General features: G+C 32.4%; 2 protein-coding genes across 2 annotated transcripts; one reads left to right on the top strand and one right to left on the bottom strand.

Annotated features, from left to right (window-relative positions):
- Positions 1-851: 851 nt before the first annotated feature.
- LOC137815418 (probable boron transporter 7) lies at positions 852-6,711 on the top strand. The gene is made up of 14 exons (XM_068618556.1): positions 852-1,042; positions 1,695-1,788; positions 1,924-2,006; positions 2,118-2,310; positions 2,588-2,726; positions 2,807-2,972; positions 3,276-3,442; positions 3,910-4,083; positions 4,229-4,324; positions 4,404-4,520; positions 4,610-4,917; positions 5,305-5,563; positions 5,672-5,828; positions 6,345-6,711. The coding sequence occupies exons 2-13, from the start codon at positions 1,697-1,699 to the stop codon at positions 5,825-5,827; spliced, it is 1,950 nt and encodes a 649-aa protein (XP_068474657.1). The 5' UTR covers positions 852-1,042; positions 1,695-1,696; the 3' UTR covers position 5,828; positions 6,345-6,711.
- Positions 6,712-15,511: 8,800 nt separating this feature from the next.
- LOC137813344 (potassium channel AKT1-like) lies at positions 15,512-24,391 on the bottom strand. The gene is made up of 12 exons (XM_068615524.1): positions 23,696-24,391; positions 22,747-23,112; positions 22,283-22,340; positions 21,882-22,193; positions 21,260-21,505; positions 20,382-20,480; positions 19,939-19,971; positions 19,653-19,838; positions 18,893-19,087; positions 18,725-18,800; positions 17,962-18,528; positions 15,512-16,270 (listed from the first exon to the last, which is right to left on the bottom strand). Exons 1-12 carry the CDS (start codon positions 23,920-23,922, stop codon positions 16,014-16,016), a joined length of 2,622 nt encoding a protein of 873 aa, XP_068471625.1. The 5' UTR covers positions 23,923-24,391; the 3' UTR covers positions 15,512-16,013.
- Between the last annotated feature and the right edge of the window lie 639 nt (positions 24,392-25,030).

Here is a 25,030-nt window from a genome sequence, read left to right as displayed (position 1 = left end):
ATATATTACTCCAACTGAGATTTTTTTTTTTCAAGGGATGAATAAACTACAAAGATTGATGCATGGTATCAGAACAAAATAATTAAATTCAAAAAGTATTAGTCCTACCTTATATATATCAGAAAAAACTAGCAATATGTTTTTGTCTTAAATATAGTTAAAGTAAAAATTATTTTCAAATACATTAATTATAATTTTTCATACCATTAATTTATAACGAAACATCCACTCGTCTCTAATGAAGGTGGATTAATTTATCAGGTGAGTAAAAATATAAATATTAGTTAAAATAATAACTTATAGAATTATTAATAATGTCATTAAATATAATTCCCAACTAAACTATTTAATTTGGTGAGTATATCTCTTAAAAAATTTAAATTTGTAATATTATTAATTAAAGCTAACCAATCAAACTAGTTTATTAATCTTAATGATTTAAACATTTTGTTATTTATACATGACCTATAGAGTACTAAATGGATGGATTCGATTATTTTTTATCAAACATAAATGAGATAAAAATATATTAATGAATTAGGTGTTATTCAATCTATTATATATAACTAAAGTTTTATTGAATTAAGAGCACGAGTAGTTAAAAGACAATAGGAATAATGATGATTAAGACAAGTTTTCCAATAATGATGATTAAGACAAGTTTTCCATATTTAGAAATATGAGATTATGAGATATTTTTAAGAGAGTGTAATTTATATTGAGAATAAGAATTTATCGTAGGTATTGATCTTCTAGGAAGTGACAAATGGATGTACAGCATGTTTGCAGCCCCACAAAACACGCCTGTTTGTTCTTCCAACACATTCTTATTTCTGCATCCATGCATGCATGCAGCCACCCTTTCTTTCTATATCTCCTCTTTCTTCAGAGAGAGAGAGAGAGAAACATTCATCATCATCATCAAAAAAAATAAAAAATTCATCAATATCATCCCTTGTTACCTTAACCCTCTTGGGTTCTGAGGTCCCTTCAACTCTTCCTCTAGTTTTAGGCCTAGGGTTCACCTAGGCTTATCCTTCAAGTGAGTCTTCTTTTCTTTCTTTCTTTTTCCCTTTTGCAGATAAAAAATATTGTGCACGTTTATTTATGAAATGAGACTCATGATGTTACATGATTCATGAATAACTAAGAAGATTCAAATTTTGTTGTGAAAGAATGGAAAAACATTAGTTGGAACTTCATCACAATCCATTATTTAGATATCGTTACCCCAGAAAATGTCCTGATTCACAGTTTTCTGCAATACTAAGGATTAAGATGATGCCTCAATCCTTGCCAACCATAATTTAAACTAACGAGTATTTCCAAAGATTTTTTAGAGAAAATTCTGATTTATGGTGATCAATGCAGGAACCAACAATGATATTTATCGATTTAACCCCACTTTGGATTATATATATATATATATATATACATGCAGTTTAATGATGATGGATAAAAGAACCTGGTTAAAGATTTCAATTGATGCCTACACCTATCTATCTATCTATATATATCATGGCTATTTCATATACATGCTACAACAATATGGAAGTCTATTTATTTGGAGGTGCTTAAGAAAGGAAAAATGAATCTCCAAACTTTCCTTTATTTTCATCTCAAGATATTATAGTATTCTCAAATGTATCTAGTTTTGGAAGCTTGTGAGTTGATGATCTAATTTCTTGCATCAGATATGGAACCGTTCGGAGGAATTATTCAAGATTTCAGAGGAAGGGTTGCATGTTACAAACATGATTGGACCAGTGCATTCCGTTCTGGCATTAAGTAATTATTGTTTATCTTGGCCTTTTGGGGAAGCAATTGCATATTTCATATACATGTTACAAACATGATTGGCCTTTTTTCACTTTAGTGTTATAAGTGCTTTATTTTGATTTGTGTTTCTCTGAGTAATGTTAGGATTCTGGCTCCAACTTTCTACATATTCTTCGCCTCAGCTCTTCCTGTTATTGCTTTTGGAGAGCAACTTAACAGGGATACAGGTAAAACTTTTCTTCAATAAAGAGTTTCTTTTAAGTAACTTTCAACAATATGAAGTTACTTTCAGCAGCCAATGCTATGCTGTTTGTTCCATAACTCACATGTTTTTATAGGTGGAAGCTTGAGTACAGTAGAAACATTGACATCAACTGCTATTTGTGGAATTATCCATTCAATATTTGGTGGTCAACCTTTGTTGATTTTGGGAGTTGCTGAACCAACTGTTATAATGTACACTATTCTCTATCAGTTCTGCACAAAAAGTCCAGATCTAGGTGTTGAGTTGTTTCTGCCTTGGGCTGGCTGGTATGTATCTATCTATGATGCATAAATATGATACCCTATGATTATATATTCCAAAATACATGTATAAGATATATATTTAAATATGTATATAAATTCATAAAATAATAAATATATAGTTGTAGTTCTGCTTCTGCAAATTAATAATATACTTATTAGACATCACTATGAATAATTATCTATGTTTGACATTTTGGTTTTACCATGTACTTAAATTTTTAAATATAGTTTTGAACTGTAGTATATCTACATCTAACTTCTATGTTCCATTGTGTTTCAGGGTTTGTGTGTGGACATCTTTGTTGCTGATTATGCTTGCAGTTTTCAATGCCTGCACAATTATCTCGAGGTTCACAAGACTCGCAGAGGAATTATTTGGCATGTTAATTACTGTCCTTTTCTTCCAAGAGGCTATACTGGTACATTGCTGACCCTTGGTAGCAAACTAGAATGTTAATTTTGCACTTCAAGATCCAACCAAAAATCATGTGATCCTCAGGGAATCAGGAATGAGTTCAAGACACCGAAATCTGAAAATCCTTCTACAGAGGAACATCAATTCCATTGGCGGTATATAAATGGACTACTTTCTGTCATTTTCTCTTTGGGAATACTTCTCACTGCCCTGATGAGTAGAAGAGCAAGAACATGGAAACTTGGAACAGGTAAGTGACTCCAAATATCTACATATCATGCTCAATGTTTTCAACTTTTCATGTAGGAATTGGGGACATTTGGAATAACTTTTTCATAAGTAATTCTATAGAAGAAAAAAAGTAAAATAGGATTATTCCTGAAGTTAAAAGTAGTTATTTCTATAAAGTAACTTATGCTTAAAGTAAATTTAGTGCTTGAAGCAGTATTTTTCTTGTTTTTCTTTTCTAGAAGTGTTTGTCAAAAAACTCTCCCAAACATGCTAATGATTATTTTTTTTTCATTTGTTATCTTCTTTGTGGCATTCAATGCAGGGTGGCAACGAGCTCTCGTTGCAGATTATGGGATTCCACTGATGGTTGTGTTTTGGACTGGAATGTCATATACTGTACCAAGCAAAGTTCCATCTACGATTCCTAGAAGGCTGGTTTGTCCACTTCCCTGGGAATCTGAGTCTCTCTACCACTGGACAGTAATAATGGTATCATTACACATATTATGTATTTTTTTCTTATCATCTTGTGAAACAGAACAAGTCCTTTCTCATGGCTAAAATTAGTTTTAGTAATTACATTTTAAAAAGGGTCTCTGTCCCCAGACTAATACTTCATTTGACACAGAGGGATCAAATCCATCACATTAAAAAAAGTACAAGGATCAGAGTCGTCATTTTTAAAATGCAGGACAAAAACTAATTTTGACCTTTGTTAAGGGACAAAACAATATTTTACCCTTTTTTATCTTCTTATGACACAGAATGAGTCCCTTTGATGGTGTAGTATGCTTAGAACAAAGTACTGCTTTCTTACTTTTGTTGATTTCATCATGGTGTCTTGTCTTGCACCATGATCTTGGATAAAACTTGTTCAACATTGTATACTATAATTAATAACTTTATGTCAGACCAAGTCCTAGAAAACATCTAATATGGTTGATGGCAAAGTGCAGGATATGGGAAAGGTACCCGTGCTTTACATCTTTGCAGCATTTATTCCAGCTGTGATGGTAGCAGGTTTATACTTCTTTGATCATAGTGTTGCTTCTAAGATGGCTCAACAGAAGGAATATAATCTTCAAAAACCATCTTCTTTCCACTATGATATGTTCCTTCTTGGTATAATGGTATACCATTTTCTGCAAAACCTTGCTACCTAAAACATTACTTTGTGTAATAAACTCCTTCTAAGTTTAAAGAAAAAAAAACAACATTACTTTGTGTAAACTCCATTAATTAGTTGTCTGACATATCTATCCTTTTCATGTGTAGACTCTGATTTGCGGTTTACTTGGCCTTCCTCCATCAAATGGAGTCCTTCCTCAGTCCCCCATGCACACAAAGAGTTTGGCAGTTCTTAGGACTCAGGTAAGTATCATCTTAATTTTTCATCAAGACCCTTAAGCCTAAAACACTAACTAGAATATATTACTGTATGAATTTGTAGTTGATCCGAAAGAAAGTGGTAAAAAGTGCCAAGGATTGCATTAAACAACAAGGAAACACCACTGAATTATATGGAAAGATGCAAGCTGTGCTTATAGAAATGGATTCTGAACCAAGTGTTAAGTATTGCTGACTTGATAGTATTTATGTGTGCCTATTTTGTTCAAATCCAAGAGCAGTTTGATTAACATTTTAAATTTGGTTCAGACTAAAACAATGACGAATTTGAAGGAGGCTGTGATGAAATCTTCCGAAAATAATGGTGAAAATCCAAAATTTGATCCTGAGAAACACATTGATGCCTATATACCTGTCCGTGTTAATGAGCAAAGAGTCAGTAACTTATTACAGTCTCTCCTGATTGGCCTATCAATTTTTTCCATTTCTGTCATCAAAACGATTCCTACTTCAGTTCTGTGGGGATATTTTGCATACATGGCTATTGATAGTCTTCCAGGGAATCAATTCTATGAAAGGATATTGCTTCTCTTCGTCTCACAAAGCCGGCGCAAAAAGTGAGTATCCCTACAAGTTTTAAGACAAATTCTATGTTCTCTCTTGGTGTTCTCAAACTCATTCAACTATTGGCCAAAAAACCTTAGATTTCTAAGGGTACCAAAACCACTCAACTCAAGTTTTAGTCTATAAATAATGGTTTTGAAATTGTTATACTGCTTCTTGCTCTTCAAAGCTTTCTGTCATTGTGGTGGAAATACTACTTTGTAGCAGAACTGATAATCTAGTATTAGAGCACAAAATGTAGTTAGCATTTTCACAAGAATGCATAGTTTAGGGTCTTTCATTTTTCCCTTGGTGCCCAATTAGTGTTATTTTCATATAGTATAAGAAGCTAACTCCATTTTTAACTTTGTCATTGCTCTAATATGAGTACTTTTTGGCAGAATTTTGGAAGGTCCTCATGCCTCATTTGTGGAATCAGTGCCATTCAAGACCATAGCCATATTCACAATCTTGCAGTGTGCATACTTTTTAGTGTGTTATGGGGTGCAATTGATACCTATTGGAGGAATACTTTTCCCATTACCTTTCTTCCTTCTCATATTTATAAGAGAGCATGTGCTTCCACTCATATTCAATCATGCTGATCTTCACGAACTAGATGCTGCTGAGTACGAGGAAATTCTTGGAGTTCCAAATACGGTACATAGATATATAATGAACTCAACAATCTAGTTCTTTTTATGTTTCTGCACAATAATTTTACATTCTAACTTCTTAACTAATCTTGAAAAATGTTTCATTCATCAGCACAAAAATCCAGAAGATGATGATGATGATGATTACAACGCAGAGCTATTGGATGAGATGACAACTCACAGGGGAGAATTAAAGCTTAGAACTGTAACCCTAAAGAAAAGAACCCCCGTTGAAGACCCCATGCAACAAATAAATATTTATGAATAAGGTATTCGTGATAATATGTTGATGAGAGAAAACATGTACTCTTTTTTTTTTATAAATGATGAGAATTGAGTTTAAAAGATACAAGTTTGTATTGTTCAAACTCATCTTTGTTGAGTTTTATAGGACCTATCAAGTGAATATTCTTCTTAAATGTGACTCAAATATGTGTGATGCAACCATACTTATATCACCAAAATTAAAAGTTAGCTTTCAATCATATGACTCTTTAAAAATGTCATCCACATTATTTCTAATCTGATATATTTATAGTTTTAGTTTCACAAGAGAGTTCTGATTTGATAAAAAAAAATGTTACTTTGACAACTATACAATGAAAGACATGAAGTTTTGTGATATGGCACAACTCAATTTTAAAATTGTCCCATTTCAGTAAAAAATAATTTCTGAGTTATAATCTAATGCAGGGTTGTCAACATATCAGGGATATATTATTTGTTTTATGTTTTGTCTTTGAATGATGAGATATGGTAGCTAAACATGGAATGGTCTTTGACAGGTTCACCTTGAAGAAAAAATGAGTCTCTCCATTGGCTTGTAGGAAAGGGTTTGATATGAATATGATCTTGAATGGAATCTTCAAGAGTCTTGTGAACTCAAAAAAAGCTGAAGACATACAATGTATGGAAACATAATGAGAAGAAAAATGAAATGCAAATTGGAAAGAAGACATATTGAACTTTGATTAATTAGCTTCAATACTGTTACAAGGAAAATACAAGTAAATTAGCTTGTTTTGTTCAAGGGTCATTTTTCCTTCATTAATTGGCTACAAAGTTTAGAAAAAAGATTGATCAGTACTTGTGATCAAGTGGAAATATGGCTAATGTATTATATATGTATGTGATGTATGTGTTCATTGGACACTTAGAGGATCCTGTAAGCATTATTTGTGACTGTTGTAGATAAAGCAGTAAACTGGCATGAGAGCTAGGCTGCATAATTGTAGAACAAATATTTTTTTTCACTTAAAAATGATTTTCCTATTAGTATGTGCGAAACAACAATGTTTTAGAGGGGTTCCAATTTACTTGTTTAAGTGATGGATCATCCATGAAAAGTGATGAATTCATATATAATAACCCATAATAATTTATGCAATATCACTTTTTTATTTTATTTTTATGAGCTATTAAATACAAAAGAAATGTTGTTGTGATTCAGCTTCATTAGCTTGTTTAGTTTGAGTTTTTTAATAAATAGTTTTTTATGATTTATAAACATATAGATTAAACCAACTATTTTGATTTAATTTAAGATTTTGGGTTTGCTTTATCATTCCACATTGATAACGGTTGAAATAATGTGAGTTAGAGTTTGGACTCTTTCTTTCTTTCTTGCACCTCCATATTATGTTCTTATGCCACCCCATATAAAATGTAAAAATACATTTTTATCTTTCTTGTGCCACCTCCATAGAGTAGTTTCCGGATTATGTAATCTGGATACGTATTTGAAAAAAGACTTCTGGATTACATAATCTGGAAGCTAAAAAAGATTTTCAGATTATGTAATCTGGAAACTAATCATGCATCTTAAAAAAGGCTTCCAGATTATGTAATCTGGAAGCTAATTACGAATTTGAAAAAAGACTTCCAGATTACGTAATCCAGAATATTACAGAGAGATATTTTTGGAAATACGAAAATTTTTGGAGGTGGAAGAAGAAGATATGGAGATTCAGGAAGAAACATTATAGATTTTGATATGATAAGAAAAACAGCATATAAAAAGTAAAATCCCTCCACAAACATTGACACAGTTCTATGAACTTTTCTTTTGTTTCCTGCAAACAAGATATTTTTGTTCTTTCTGGATTAACTTTTTTTTATTTTCAATGTTTAATACCTCCCCACATATATATCCCCTTGACATTAAAAGACAAAATAATCATGATCCAACCTCTCTATTCCCCACACTCCTTTGCTCACACATAGGTTTTTATCCCTACATCATCTCTTCTCTCAAGGTTAATAAGTTCTTTTATAATCTCACTCTCCTCTACCATTCTCAAAGCCCCAATAGATTTACTCAAGTCCTATAACTTTTTTTTGCTTCTTCTACCTCATTTTGAAAATGGAATAAAACATTGTAGTTTTCAAAGAATATTAAACATAGAATACACAAACTCTCAAAAACATCCTACTCATCGAACTCATTGAGGTTGAAGTGAGAGAGACATTTTAACTTATCTGGGTCATTCTCCTTAGTCTTTTATTTTCCTCTTTGTTATTCATTTCATTTTCTCTCCACATGAAAAGCTAAATCTTTTTGGATTGATTCTATTGTGATTTCACATTGAATTGTGAGGTTTTGTGGAATTTAGTTTCTTTAGTTTATGTAACAGATTACGTTAGACGGTTTGATCTTTTTAAATTTTACTTTTTACTTTTGAACGCTTGTTGATAATTTTTTTTAATTTGAATTATTGTTCAGTTTGTTTTATTCTGAATAATTTATTTTTTTCTTAATTCAAGAGGTAAAACACTAAAATTCTCATATGTGTATGCTTGGACACGGGTGATGTACTTAACTTAATGAATTGATTGATTGACCCTTATTTGATTACTTTGCGAATGGATTGATGCTTATTTTTACTTTTGTTGGAAATTATATTAATGGAATAAATGTTAATTGATGAAGGATTCAATGATAAATGAATTCGATAATCAATTTGCTTTTTAATTTCCTTTAGTCTTTTTGTTTAAATTTCTATCTACAACAACAAACAACCCAATTTTTTGTAAAACAAGCAATCACTCGCACTTGAATTTCTCTAAAGAAACACTCTTCTTTGTAATTCTCTCAATTGTATTTCTTTCTTTGGGTGCATCTTACAATTGAGAGAGCATCCTATTTATAGGCTTTAGGAAGCTCTTCTAGAAAAGTCTTCATTATGGCCTTAAAACCCCACTAACAACACAATTAAAATCCCACTCACAACTTTTGACCTTTTACATATCCAAACTCCCATTCTACTCTTTTCTAGTAACTTCTAACTTTAAAACCCACAAATTACATTAAAGTTTATTCAACAAAACTCCCCCATAAACTTAAATGTTTCTACCATCCATCATGCCAATCATCTTCTTGAATTTGTCGAAAAAGACTTTCGGTAGCGATTTTGTGAAGATATCAACAACTTGATCTTGACTTGCCACATGCACCAATTCCACACTTCCTTTCTTCACATGATCACGAATAAAGTGAAAACGAACGTCAATGTGTTTGCTTCTTTCATGGTTCACTGGGTTCTTTGCCAACTCAATTGCTGATTTGTTGTCAACTTGAACCACGGTTGCACCTAGTTGCTTTAGCTCCATCTTGCTCAACAAGTTTCTAAGCCATATCGCATGACATACACACCAAGATGCTGCCACATATTCAGCTTCACACGTCGATAGCGTCACGATCGGTTGCTTCTTTGAAAGCCAAGAAAATGTTGTGTTGCCCATAAAGAATACATATCCCGATGTACTTTTCCGATCATCTATGTCTCAGCACCAATCGCTGTCAGAGTAACCCACCAACTTGTAATCTTCTGCTTTTGAGTAGAACAATCCGAGTGATACAGTACCTTGGATGTACCGTAGGACTCGCTTCAACGCCTTCCAATGTGAGTAAACCGGTTCCTCCATGAATCAACTTATGATGCCGACACTTAATGAAAGATCTGGCCTCGTGCATGTGAGATAACGAAGGCTTCCTACCAAACTCCGGTATCTACTTGCATCGACACGTTCTCCTCCATTGAACTTTGAGAGTTTTGCACCTGGTTCCATTGGTATTGATACTGGGTTGCAATTTTCCATCTTGTACTTCTTCAAAATCTCCTTTGCATATGTCTCCTGTGATACAAAAATACCTGTTTCTTTTTGTCTAACCTCCAAGCCAAGGAAAAACTTCATCAATCCCAAATCTGTCATCTCAAATTCCCGTCTCATTGTGCCCTTAAACTCTTCTATCATCTCATCATTGTTACCCATAAAAATGAGATCATCAACATAAAGAGCAACAAATATCATGTTACCTCCATTGTTCTTTGCGTAAAGAGCATGCTCGTAAGGACATTGCTTGAACCCGTTCTCCTTGAAGTATGTATCGGTACGAGTATTCCATGCCCGCGGTGTTTGCTTCAACCCGTAAAGTGCCTTCTTCAATTTTAGCACCTTCTTCTCCTCTCCGATTTTCATGTACCCAGGTGGTTGTTCGATGTAGACTTCTTCTTCAAGCACACCATTCAAGAATGCTGACTTGACATCCATTTGAAATATCGGCCATTTAAATTGAGCCGCTTGGGAAATGAGCAATCGAATTGTCTCCATTCTTACAACGGGAGCAAACACCTCATCGTAGTCAATTCCCTCCTTTTGTTTGTATCCCTTCGCAACGAGTTGCGCCTTGTATCTCTCTATCTCGCCTTGAGCATTCATCTTTTTCTTGAATATCCACTTCACACCAATGGGCTGACTTCCCTCTGGCAATTCTGTTAGCTCCCATGTGTTGTTGCGGTCAATCGCTTTAATCTCTTCATCCATGGCAGTTTGCCACTTCTTGTCTCGCACCGCCTCTTCAAAGCTGATATTTTCTGCATCTGCCAAAAGACATACTAGGTGTACCTCATTTGTCGAATCATGCAAACTTCGAATTTTAGGTTGTCGTGGTTCATCTTCATCATCGTTTGTTTCAGAATTTATACTTGTCGGTGCAACAATTGATGATTCTCCAACTTCAATCATAACCTCTGAAGAATTATTCCAATCCCACTCGCTTGTTTCATTTATTCGCACATCACGACTCACCATCACCTTCTTGCTTATCGGGTTAAGGAGCTTGTATCCTTTTGTCTTCTCATCATACCCAATAAAAACATACCTTTTGCTTTTGTCTTCGAGCTTCGTTCTTCGTTGATCTGGTACGTGTGCATAAGCCACACTACCAAACACTTTGAGATGAGAAACTGTTGGCTTTTGTCCGCTCCATGCCTCTTGTGGTGTTTGATCATCTAACTTCACATGTGGACATCGATTTTGCACATAGATGGCGCATTGCACAGCTTCCGCCCAAAATTCCTTTGGCATCTTTTTGCTCTTAAGCATTGATCGAACCATGTCGAGAATGGTCCAATTCTTCCTCTCGGCCACACCATTTTGTTGAGAAGTGTATGGTGCAGTTAGAAATCGCCTTATGCCTTGCTCCTCGCAATACTCCATGAAAACCGTTGAAGTATACTCGCCACCTTTATCAGATCGTACAGCTTTGATCTGTTTATCAGTTGTCCTCTCCACCATCACCTTGAACTTTTTGAACACCTCAAATGCCTCGGATTTTTCTTTCAGAAAGTAAACCCAAGTTTTCTGTGAGAAATCATCAATGAAGGTAATGAAATACCTTTTACCGCTAAAGGACTCTGGAGTAATTGGTCCACATATGTCGGTATGAATCAATTCGAGAGGTTGCTTAGCCCAATATTGAGCCTTCTTTGGAAACGAGGTTCTCACATGCTTGCTGAGCACACATTCTTCACAAAATTTTCCCTCATAGTCCATGTTGGGTAGCCCGTGCACCATATTCTTCTTCGCTAACTCTTTTAGTCCACCATGATGTAGGTGACCAAAACGGAGATGCCACAATGATGCCTTATCTTCTATGTTGACTTGCAAACATTTTTCTCGTATGCTTCTCAAATTCAGCTTGTACATCCGATTTCTTGTCATCTCAATTCGAGCAACCAAACGCCCTTGCTTGTTCTTCAAGTGTAGGAGTCGATCTTTCAAAAATATCGAGTAACCTTTCTCCGTGAGTTGCCCCATACTCAAAATGTTGGTCTTGAGGTCTGGTACGTAATAAACATCTTGGAGTGACCCAATTAAGCCATCCTTTTGTAAGTAGCAAACCGTACCTCGCCCTTTAACCTCCACCTTTGATGCATCTCCAAATGAAACATGACCATCTTCAATCTTTTGCATATCTTTGAATAGGTACTCGTGACTGCACATATGGTTGCTTGCTCCTGACTCGAGGTACCACAGAGTGTCATTGTTAATGTTGACTTCATCTCGAGCCATCAAGAGAACACCTTCATTCGTTTCGACTTCCAAGGCTAGGTTGGTTTTTTCTTCTATCTTTATATCAGCACGACAATCTTTTGCAAAATGCCCCACTTTACCACAATTGTAACATTTGTCAGAGTTACAATCCTTCGCATAGTGACCATATTTGTGACATTTGTAGCACTCGATGTTGGAATAATTCGATCGGTCGCCTCTTCCTCTACCACGTCCTCTTCCACGCCAATTTGGTTGGCTCGACTGTTCCTTCTCCTTATAGTACCCTTCATGGTTGCTGCCTTTTCCACCACGACCGTTTCCACGACTTCCACGACCACGCCCTCTATATTGAGAATTTTGATGATAGAGTACCTTTTCGTCTTTGATTGACGCCTTGGTTTGAAGTGCTTGCTCGAGTGTTTCCTCCTTCTTCTTCTTTCGTTGCTCGTGTGCCTTGAGAGAACCGGCGAGCTCGTCGACTGTGAGCGTCGCAAGGTCCTTTGACTCTTCTATCGCGCACACAATACTCTCAAAATTGTCTGTTAATGTTCTCAAAATCTTCTCCACAACTCGTGCATCGGTCAGAGTTTCACCGTTTCGGTTGAGTTGATTCACCACAGCCTGTACACGCGTGATGTAGTTAGATACACTTTCTGACTCCATCATCTTCATGTTCTCCAACTCGCCACGCAGAGTTTGTAGACGCACTTGCTTAACTCGGTCAGCTCCTTTGAACACCTTTTCCAATATGTCCCATGCTTCCTTTGAAGTGGACGCACCAACAATCTTCTCAAAAATTGCCTCATCAACAGCTCTATACAACATGTACAAAGCTGCCTTATCTTTCGATCGCATCTCTTTCAATGCCTTGGTTTGAGCTGCCGTATAACCCGTGGTATTTGTTGGTTCTTCAAAACCTTCTTCGACCACCTCCCATGAATCCTGAGAACCGAGAAGAGCTTTCATTTGAATGCTCCAGTTGTCATATCTGGTCGCCTTCGTTAACCGTGGTAGCGGTATTTGACCCGTCACATTCGCCATTGGCTCTTGATACCAAATTGTAAAACAAGCAATCACTCACACTTGAATTTCTCTAAAGAAACACTCTTCTTTGTAATTCTCTCTATTGTATTTCTTTCTTTGGGTGCATCTTACAATTGAGAGAGCATCCTATTTATAGGCTTTAGGAAGCTCTTCTAGAAAAGTCTTCATTATGGCCTTAAAACCCCACTAACAACACAATTAAAATCCCACTCACAACTTTTGACCTTTCACATATCCAAACTCCCATTCTACTCTTTTCTAGTAACTTCTAACTTTAAAACCCACAAATTACATTAAAGTTTATTCAACATTTTTAAGTAATTGTTCCTACCAACTCAAAACTGCCTGCAAACATTTTTTGAACTCCATTTTACCGAATTTGTAATTGAGTTTGTTGAGAGATTATTTGGGGTTAACTAACCCTATCTACACTATAATTTTATTGACTTTTGATGTAATAGATGGTCTATGTTGAGCACCAAACGATCCAAGACATCACATTAGATAATCTACACTCTTTTTATTTGATTAAAAACGAAAGTGATCAATAAGCAAATAGATGATGGGTGATTGTGGAAAGATGATGAGATTCATGTGTATATCATTAAATTTACTTATAAGAATCTGAACTTGGGGACAAAATGAAAAGATAGAGAATTGTTGAATCAATTTTGGAAAGTGTAATCAATCCGATCAACAAACTACTTCACATAAAGGGTAATTTTAAATAGAGTAGCTACAAAGGACATAGATTGTAGGTGTGGCCATTGTAAGTAATATATGTGTTTTGTCTAAAACCCATTTTCAATAGAACTAAATGTAAATGAACCTGCATCCAATCTGTTATTAAAATGACAAAAATACTCCTTCAAAATGATAAAAATGATTTAAATGAAAGGAGGGTGTAGATAAAAAAATACTTACAGAACCACTTTTTCATAATACATTTTCGGATTTGAATTTTCATAACACATTTTTGAGTTCTAAAAATTCTTTTCTAGAATTCATTTTCAGATTTTGTGTTTTGGATTTGGATTTCCATAACATATTTTTGAATTTTGAAAAAAAAATTCAAAAGATTTTGTGTTTGTGTTTCAGATTTTCTTTTCCAAAATTTATTTTTTACATTTTAAATTTCCTTTTCCAAAATAAATTTTGACTTTTGAATTATATTTTTAAATTTTATTCAAAATCGAAATATAGGATAATTTTGAAAAAAATTTAAAATGATATGGTGCATGTTGAAATTGACTTTATCATATAAGGATGTATGTGGATAATAGTAATATGGAGTATATAAAACAATAAGAATGGCTATATTTCGGAATATTGATTGAGAACAAATATTCACTATGGCAAAAAAAATCAGATTTATTGAATTCAAAGTTTGAAATAGTTATCTTAGAGTGAAAGTCTTAAAAGGCAAGTAGGAAAAACAAAAGTGAATATGACTTCTAAATTGTTGGTGGCAAATTCTTCCTACACCTAATCTTTTTGAACATATACTCTAGGTAGTTAAAAAAAATTTAAAATACTTTCTATTTTAGATGCTGATAAAAAAAATCTTCATTTTAGAAAAATAAATCTAGAAGAGATTATTATGTTCTAAAAATAAAAATCCGAAGAAAAAAATCAAAATTTTATCCAAATAAAAAAATCACAGTAAAAAAAATTCGTTATGGAAACATATTCCAGGAAAGGAATCTGCAATTTATTTTTATATGTAACCCATTTTATTTAAGGATATTTTTGTCTTTTCAATTGAAATTGGTGAGGAAGTAATTGCCATTAGTTGGTTTGGAAGTAGCATTGCAAGAAATAGGTTCACATATGTAGTGGTGATGTCAAGAAGAGGACTGTTTCTTCCTGCACCTCCATATCTTCTTCTGCCACCTCCATACACAACATGAAAATATATTTTTTTCCTTTTTGTGTCACTCCCATAGAGTAGTTTCCGAATTATGTAATTCGGAAACTAATTTGAAAAAAGATTTCCAAATTTCATAATCCAGAAGTTAAATAAGACTTCCGGATTATGTAATCCGGAGAATAATTATGTATCTGAAAAATGACTTCCGGATTATGTAATCCGGTAACTAATTACAAATTTGAAAAATAACTTTCAGATTACGTAATCCATAATATTATAAAGGGGCATTTTTGAAAACTTGAAAACTTATGGAGGTGAGAGAAGAAGGTATGGAGGTGAAGGAAGAAAAGTGTCCAAGAAGGGTGCAGGTAATAAAGGGAAACTAAACCAACTTTTTGTTATTCCTACCGTACTTTTTCTATATAATATTCTTATTTATCAATAAAAAAATATTGTCATTTATGGTAAGTATTTTATAAAATATATATAATATTATATTTACTACAAAACCATAATAAAGAACTAAAAATATATGTTTAAATTAAAAAAATTACAAAACATATTTAAATTTTTAGAAGTTAGAAAAAAAAGTTGGGAGACGTATTCCATATTTTAGAAATTTAACATAATTTACTATATGTATAAATCTATTTTACGTATATACACGTATTTGTATATACTACTCGTATGCTATTTCTTTCTCAAAAAGGATAAACTAAGAATTTTTTTTTATATTGGAAATTTACAAATGAACAAAAATAGACGGACACAGTGGTGAAATAGAACTGCAAAATCTAAAGTCACAATACAAGAAAATCATCAAATAGAAATCAATTTTTAGAGATCAAAATAATTAGTTACAATAATAATTAAATTAGATATCATTTTAAAAACTAAAAAAATGGTTTTTAAATTAGTTTATATTATTGTTAAATAGTTTCTAAATTGATATCTAATTAGCTACCAAGGTTTTAACTACCAATTATTTAGATTCTAAATTTGGTAGCAAAAAACTTGTTGTTAATTAGATATCAATCTAGAAACCATTTAACAATAATAGAAACTAATTTAGAAATCAAAAATTTATTTAGTTCTCAAAATGATTTCTAATTTAGTCACTATAACAACTAATTATTTTTTGTCTCTATAATTGGTTTGTGTTTCGAGATTGAATTGAGATTTTGATATGATTGAACGGTGAATCCTATACAAGAAGAAGATGATCACCATCTCTTATAACATCTATGTCTTCAATTTGAGCTCCTTCTGTGGTCAATATTTTGGAGGGAGTGCAATTAAACTTTTTAGCACCAACACGAAGCAATTCGTTTATGGAATCTGGCAAAAACAGAAGCTTCTTTGCATCTTCACCTTTCTCTGGACAACTAAGTGTTATTCTGGGTAACACTTCCTCTTTAATACTTTGACTCGTTTGAGATGATGTTGTTGAATCATTTTTACCTATAAACAAAATCAAAACTCAAATTCACTCTTCCCAAAACTTCATCAAAAAACAACATTTTTTTCTGCTTTTTTTCTTAAAATGGAATGCAAAATTAGGGTTAGTAGTATCCTTACTAATACCAATCTTTTTCTTTCTTTTCAAACTTCTATGCTATTTTCTTTCCTCTTTATAATTCAAAATGTCATTGTATAAATGCTAGCAATGGCTAAGTTTTGTGCAAATTTAACAAAAAATTAGCACAAAAACTATGTAGAAAATGAAAAAATGGTTAAACTAGTTTATTATATTATAAGCGTACCGTACAATTATTAGTTAGAGTAGTTTATAAATGTAAAATGATAGAAACATACATATTAATTTTAATTTTTTTTAGGTTTTTGTTATAAATCAATCGTTCTAATCATATATTATACTTTCAATTGGTATAATTTTAATATTATATATTCAATTATTTATCTTAGATTATATTTTAAAATACTTTTAAGTCAAATTCAAAAATAGAGTAAACAATCATATTTAAGAAGACGTCGCACTTTCATTATGTTAATACAATAGTTAAAAAGTGTAATGTAAAGAATGGCATCTATCAATACCAATATTTTGAAATTTAATGTCAAAATAATAAAATTAATATTAAAAATAATAATTAATTATTGTCAACCATTATGAATATTTTATGTGATAAAAAAGTAAAAATATAAGAAAGAAAAATAATTTATTTTATATATCCCATTAGTTGAACAGGAATAAAGCACATATATAATAATAATAATGACACAGCTTGTATAGAAAATTTTAAAATAAAAATTCATAATTAATTTGAGGATAAAAGGAAAATAAATATATAAAAAGTATAGGTTATATTTTTAAAAAGAAAGTTCACTTTAGGAGTGTCAAAAGGACTATATGTGAAGAAGTTAGCATTTTTTTGAAACGCTATAAACTAGTGAAAAAACTTTATTCATCAAACTCAACTAATAAGGTTAAACAAGCTTTTAAGTTAATAAAACAAGTGAGAAGTTAGCTTTAAATATTTTGCCAAACATAGTTAAAATTGTACAAATTTTATTGAACCGTATTCTGAATTTTCAAGTTTTAAATAAATTTTAGTTTATCTAAATATATTACCAAATAACTAAATTGTCTAGATTTAGTGATTATAGATTCTGTTATGTACTTAATTACCTGCATTCGAATTCCTCCCCTAACAAAATATTAATAATAAATATATTATCAAATAAAATCTGTTATTTTATTTTATTTCAAACTATTATTTGACTCATGCTCCTAAAAAAATGTGTTGATTTCCAGTTAAATATATGTGATGCATGTTTGCGGAAAATTGTTTAACTTAGCCTAAAGTTACTATAATTATGTATGTATTAAAGATGTTTTGGAGATCCACATCGATTAGAGATGAAGACAATTCATTGTATATAAGTGGATGCAAACCTCACCTCAAAAACCGATTTTATGGGGTTAAGTTAGGCTTAAAATTCACTTTTTAATAAAATGATTTGAACAATTTGTTTATTCGTAGTATTGATGTAATAGGGTTGAGACAATCTTTAAAAGTTAGGAATCTTTAAAAGTTAGGAAGAAGTTGTTTTAGGATAAGTTTGAGTTAATGGTAAAAAAATGTGAGTTAGAAAAGTATAAAAGAATTTAAAAGATAAATGCATGTTACCATAATTTGCAGATGACATGATTCCAAAAAAGGAATTGTGGAAAGGGCTGACCCTTCTTCTTTGATGATTATCAAACCATGTGAGTTCTTTATTAGGTGGTTTGATGGGTAGAGGAAGGGCTGGTATTGTGGGTTCACTTTGACACCTACCAACAAAGGTTGAAATTTGAGGAATACCATTTCTTTCATTCTTGTGTCCAATTGTGTTAAATATGTTTAGTATTTCTTCATGACATTGATGTTCTGCTAAAGATCTTGCAGTTAACCCAACACTATCTTGTCTATCAATGTCTGCTCCTAGCTCTACAAGGTACTTCACTATTTCAGAATTTCCCTCACACACTGCAGCATGGAGCAGTGTGGTCATTTTATCACTACATTGCATCACATCCCCACCACGTTGAATAATCTCCTTCAAAATTTCTAAGTTGTTTTTCTCAATGGCCAATCTTGCATAATCAACTACATTATTAGATGATATTTCTGCACCATTTTCTACAAGAATTCTCATCACAGTTTCATGTCCACCCTTAATTGCTTCCCATAGTGCCGAATTTCCTTCCATGTCTGTACAAATAAGACTAGTTAAAGGTTGCATTGCACCAACTAATACCCCCAAGTACCAATACCAACATGCATAATGTGACAAAAACATATTTGTTACTGATAAAACCAGAAGGTGTGATGTGATAGATGAAATGAAGTGAATGCTAGAACCTTTTATTTTCAGTAGTAATTGAGTTTCCATAAAGTGTGTATGTACCTTTCATGTTGGGATTTGCTCCATGTTCTAGAAGCACAATTACACAATGTTTATTGCCTTTGCAAGCTGCAATATGCTGTTACATGTGAAAGCAAAGTTGTTAGATTCCAATATTGTAGGTTTAAACATGTGTATGTGTTCATACTAGATGAAATCATATTTTCTAACCATTGCTGTCTTTCCATTCTTATCTGGTTCATTTGGATCTGAACCCTTCTTTAACAATTGATTCAACAAAATATCATCACCTCTACTTGCTGCAAACAATAAACTAATTGGCAAATCCATTTTGCCCCTAGCCAACATTGCTTCTGCCTCTGCCAAAATTTCTTCCATTAGTGGATTCCCTAGTTCATGTAAATGCTGCACCAAGGAATAGAACATAATCAAAACCAACATTGATAATCTCCTACATGGGGAGCAAGTATTTGCTAGCTAGCTCCTAAACATGATTTGTGATTCTAAACACATTTATGAAATTTGACTTCAACACATAGGAACTATGTTCAACTCATGCAAACAAATTGCACATTATATTAAAGTATTACATCTTCTAAATTTGTATTCCCTTATGATCTTTTAAGATGAATATATATGGGAATATCAACAAATAAATATGTCAAGTAGCCAGTTATTGAAAGGCCAAGTGTATCCTTAGAATGCATTATGAGAACATGTTTTTGTTAAAAAAGTTTAAAATATTAGACAATAAAGTTGGGGTTTAATAGATCAATTATGAAAACATTTTACTGGTTTTATTCATAGTCTATATCATTGAGCTAGTAGAACCAAAATGGATGTGCATGAAGCAAAAAATCAAACTGTTGTTTAAGTATATCAATACACACACAAAACTAAACAATACTAGTAGTATAATTTATAGAAATAAAAAGAAATCTTTCATAAAAGATCCACAAGTTTTACATACATGAAGAAAATTGTTTATGATCATTGTTCCATCTCCAACATTTGAATGAGTAAGATTTAGAAATGTGGTACGATTCAAACGTAAGATCTGGCTCAATCTCTTGGTCCGGACTGTGAACAATTGTGGCTTATAACACAAGACTCCTATTTCACCAACTACATCTCCTGGCCTTACTTCTCCAACAATCTGGTATAATAATTGGATACATGTTTTGTTAGTCATAGAATCAAGTTTTTTCATGAAATCAATCACATGAAAGAAAGCAGTTAAAAATAAACAAACTTACCTGTTCTAGTCCATTCGTTTGAGTGATAAGATCCTGTTAGCAACAAGAACATGAAATTTAGCTTGCCATGTTTCTCTTTGAAACAAGTTATTAAATAGATAATGGACATGCAAGAAATTACCTATTCAATGTACATTAAAAGGTTAATCAGTCATGATATAATGTCTCAATTGCACTTCTGGTTTTCTTAGATTTGATTGCAATAATAATATTGCTCTGCTTTGTTTTTCTTTGGTTGGTTTTGCTCAAATCTTATTAATTTGGAAATTTCAAACGATGTTAAACTTATTTGTCAAATTACTACTTACTTACATAGATAATTCTTGAAAGACATAGTTATTCTAAATACCTCTCAAAAACTTATCTATGTGTGCATGTGGAACACAATACAATAAATTATAACATAACAAAGTAAATAAAAAAAGGGCAACACAACATCTTACAGCAGATCCTGTAATGAATATATAAAAGTCTGTTGGTGCTTCATTTTGCAAAATCACATCTTCCTTTGGAGGAAAATACTCAGCCTTCATCTCTGATACCTTCAAATTTGATATGTAAGCACAGTCAAATAAAACAATCTTTTTATTCAAAATAGAAAGAATAACTACAGTCTTATATGCAGATATTTATTCCAAGATCCTTTCATTCAACATTATTAGTCTCTCTAGCTACAAAACTTCTTAATCCCTAATTCTAAACCAAAAGTCATATTTCAAAATATTTTTCACCCATATTTTAAGTTTTTTTAACAGAAAATCGATGTAACACCCTCAAATGTTTGTCCTTCTGAATATTTGTGTTTCACTAATTGAGGAAATGATTAAAAACATCATTTATAGTTGTTTGAGTGCGTATAAAAAAGGGTTGTTGGAAGTACTAGTAAGGATATTAGATTCCATGTTCTTTATCCCTGTAAAAATGGGGAAAAGGTGACCAAAAAGGACACTGGGAGGAATTGTAAAACTAATGTCATCAAGTTATTAGGAATTAATTGTCATATGTCAATTACATGCATATCTGTCCTACAAATACTATAGTTTATTTTCTTATTATTATTTCCTCAACTTAGCATTACTGTGTGTACAAGTGAAATATTGTCCCAATAACAATTGCTAACAAAGATCTAATGGTGAATAACATCTCTAAAAAACTTTGTTTCTTATTGAGTCAAATGACATAGTGTGATTTATGTAACTGAGATTTCCAAGTGTGATAAAGTTTTTGTTGTTGTTGCACTTCAAATTTTGTTTAACCAAATTCTTTAAGGTTTTTTTCTTTTAACATAATGCAGCAAGGTATGACAAACACAAAATATTACCAATTGAAAAAGTAGGTCATTTGACACTCCATGGAATAAGTACACTTTGTCCATAAGTGAAAAGAATAGGTAGTGTGAGATGCTAGAGTGAATGGCTTTTGGAAGGGAATCAATGATCTCTTGTTGTTGTAGTCCTTCTAAATCAGTTCTATACCTCATAAGCAAATGAGCAAATATTTGTTCTTGCAAACGAATAGGCAAGCGATTCCTATGGGCAAAATTTGAAGCAGATTGGACAGTGTCTCTCTGTTATGCCATGAAAACAAACATTTTGAATTAAAACTATATAATTAACAAGCCTCCTGAAAATAAAAACAAAAGAAATATAGTTTGCACAATGTGTTGAGACTTAGAATTCTCTTCCTTTTCCTTTCCTGTAACAGAACTCTGGAACTTATTAGCAAAGTTTTATACTGTGGTAACGATTAGTACTTGGTATTGTAGGAGATTGCAGACAAATATGAAAAAATATATGGTCCCAATTGTAATCATATTGTATTCATAACATAACAACCTCAAAAACCTTGATTTGGCCTAATTCAAGACCACTAATAATTTCTTAAAACCTTGCTTATAAAGGTTAACTATAAAGAAGGGATGGTGAATGACAAGATACACTTACATATCTCTTAGTTCTTTCAGTCCAGTGGACAACCATGTTGGTCATGTTGCCTATCAAATATGAGGTGAGTCCAAGATTAAAGAGCATATACAAAATGCTAAATACCATTTCTTTTGTATTTACAGGATGTAGATCACCATAACCAACTGATACAAGGGTGGCTATGGACCAATATATAGCTACTACATATTTTCCCCATATATTTTGGTCGATGGCCTTAGGAACAAGTCCAAGCCATGTATTTTGTGGATCATCTCGTGCAGCAAGAAAAAAGAAAAAGCATGCAGCAGCATGCACTGCGAATAGAGTAACCTAAAATGGCATAACATCATAAGATAGGTTGTTTTGTCATGATAAAAAACTCTACCAAGAAACTCACTGCAGTATAAGTAAGTACTTACACATGTAAGCTTGCAACAACGCACCCAAAAGTAGCTATAATTTCTGTCCTTTTCCAATCTGTCACATTAATTAAGCTATAATGTAAGTAAAATGAAGCAAGATTACCCTAACTCAAACCAAGATGATTATTTTATTTCACATGCCTTCTTCACACTCCTTTTATATGTCTGTTGTGACATGATTTAAAATTATAAACTTTGGACCAATTTTTATGACACTTGTCCATCTCTGTTATTTTATATCACATATTCCACCATAATTAACTTCACAGATTTTCTTATTACACTGCAGATACATTTAAGAGTAGAATCACAATGTAAAACAGTGCTTTAGAAGAATGTGAAATACTCATTCTCCCATACATAAAAGAGGCTTTTCAATGTGTGTAGAAAACTATAATGATAAATAATCAAAACTTATCCTATATAATAGTTGAGAAGGAAAAGTTTGAGTTATGTCATACCTTGCAAACATGGCACTAACTCGATGGAGACGCCAAAGTCGGAGAATATTCAAGTAACTATAGAACTGAAGAGGAGGTGGCAACAAACTACGAACAACTTCATATGGAACACAAGCAATGACATCCAAAATCAACCAAGATTTAGCATATCTCAAAGCAATGAGTTTGTAGTTATCAACTAATAGATAAGTAGACTTATCAAGGTAAGCAACGAAGAAGGTGAGAACAATGTCAATGGCAAAAAACCCGTTTACAACATTGTCGGTTACAGCTAGTGCACCCTTTGATTTTTCAAGGAAACCAAATTCAAATGGACATATCCAAGCTGTGTAGAACACCAATATTAGCAGAAACTTGGTCCATATTCTGCAATTATATGTTAACATCACACACAGTACCATCATCATATCTTCATGTAAACCCTTTCTCTCTCTCAACATTCAGTCATCAGATTTTACATGCTTCATCATTAATAACTGCATGACCTAATCTAACCATCACAAATATGTGAATTTTTTTATTTAAAATCAACTCAAACAACTAATTTAAACGGCTTTTCCGTTCAAAGAAGCAATTCCTTATTTCTTCTGAGTTTTTTTTTTTTTTTCATAAAGCTTCATTCAGAACATGGACTAAAATATGCGCAGTAATTTGTTTTTGCTTCTGGGGTGTACAATGACAAAAAGGTTTTAACCCAAGTTTCTATAAATTGTTGAAAAATCTTTTAAAGAGCTAAAAATGCAGAAAAAAATGAGACAATGTATTAACAAAGAGAGAACAAAGAAAAGTAAACTATATAATACAAGTCTTTGGCAATAACATTGTGTGTTGTTTCTTCGTTTTGAAGCCTATGAAGAAAGCTAGAAATTGTTGCTTTATGGTTTGGAATGGTTGCAAAATGAATGAAATGGACATGCAAACGTGAAAACATGCAGAAAATGTTAATTACCTGTAACGACGATTATAAGGGGAGATGATATTGCGATGAAGAATTGGTCTGCGACTCCCGTTGTTGATGGCAGTGGCACCAAGAGAAGGAAGAAGAACACCTGTGAGACTGTATTGGCTGCCATCTTCTCTTGCCTCAATCTCTTTATCATTTACATCGTTCACGTCATCACCACAACATATTCCAAACATGTTCTTCGTCTTCCTTCTTGTGCTTGATGATGACATAAATTTCTTCTCCCACACTTTGGTTAGATGAAAGAGGAGAGACAGTGTCTCTCCTCTTTTCTACAAATACAAATAGGAATTTATCTTCTCTTTTGCCTTCCTCTTCTTCCCTTCCCTTCCCTTCCCTTCCCTCCACCCTTGTTCTTCTTTTGTGATGATTGCCGTTGGTTAACAATGCCCTTTTTTATTCTGTGGCATCAATGAATCAATCATAAACTAACTTATATAAATATATATGTTAAACCCATTTGTGTTTGAAGGATCCAAAAGCTATTTTTCTTGTTTGGAGGTTGGTTGCTATTGTTAGAAACACATGTTTCTTAAGATATCTTTCTCAGCAGTCAACATCTGCAATGTTTGCATGCTCTTTCCTTGGTTGTGTTACCATTTGGCACTGCCTTCAACAATGGTATAGATTCATGCATGAAGCTAAATTTTTGTTAAAAATCTTTTGATTCTTTGGGATCATGCAACTCCACCTACCCACACCCACCACCTATATACTAGAAACAAAAAGGGGACCAAATTATAGGAACAAATTTATTTTCTATGGAATAAAAATACCTTTTAATCGTACAAATTCATGCTTAAATTAGTTGCTTTCTATGTTGCTATTTTTGTAAAATATATTAAACGAATTCACACTTTTTTAAAAATGGTTAATTTAGTTATTCACATTTTATAATTTGTAATAGTTTGTTTTGTTTTATCTTTAATATTTTTTAAAATTAATCATATATAGTTTTCTACTTATTTGTTTCACACCTAATTTTTTAATGTTTGAAAAGTGAACACTGAGTACCTATTTTTTTTACTATCAATGTGGCTGGTCCATTTGGCATATGGTTTACAAACAATATATATAAATTTGTAGGCTTTTTTTTCAGAAAAATAAAATAAAAATTTGTTATAGTGATTTTGTTACGTGTAGGAAAGGTGTTACCTTTAATTAATTGTGTAAAACAAATGTAATTTTTAAAATATTTATTTTTTTCTCCAAAAATAAAACAAAAAAGAATATATAAAAAAATATTTTTTGAATTTTTCATTTGAGCTCGACGAGAATTAACTTCGGTCATGTATATTTTCATTCAAAATGCAAAATTAG

Source organism: Phaseolus vulgaris, chromosome 1 (genome assembly GCF_000499845.2).
Source record: "Phaseolus vulgaris cultivar G19833 chromosome 1, P. vulgaris v2.0, whole genome shotgun sequence".
Lineage (NCBI taxonomy): Eukaryota > Viridiplantae > Streptophyta > Magnoliopsida > Fabales > Fabaceae > Phaseolus > Phaseolus vulgaris.
This window is presented reverse-complemented; position numbering and strand designations above follow the sequence as displayed.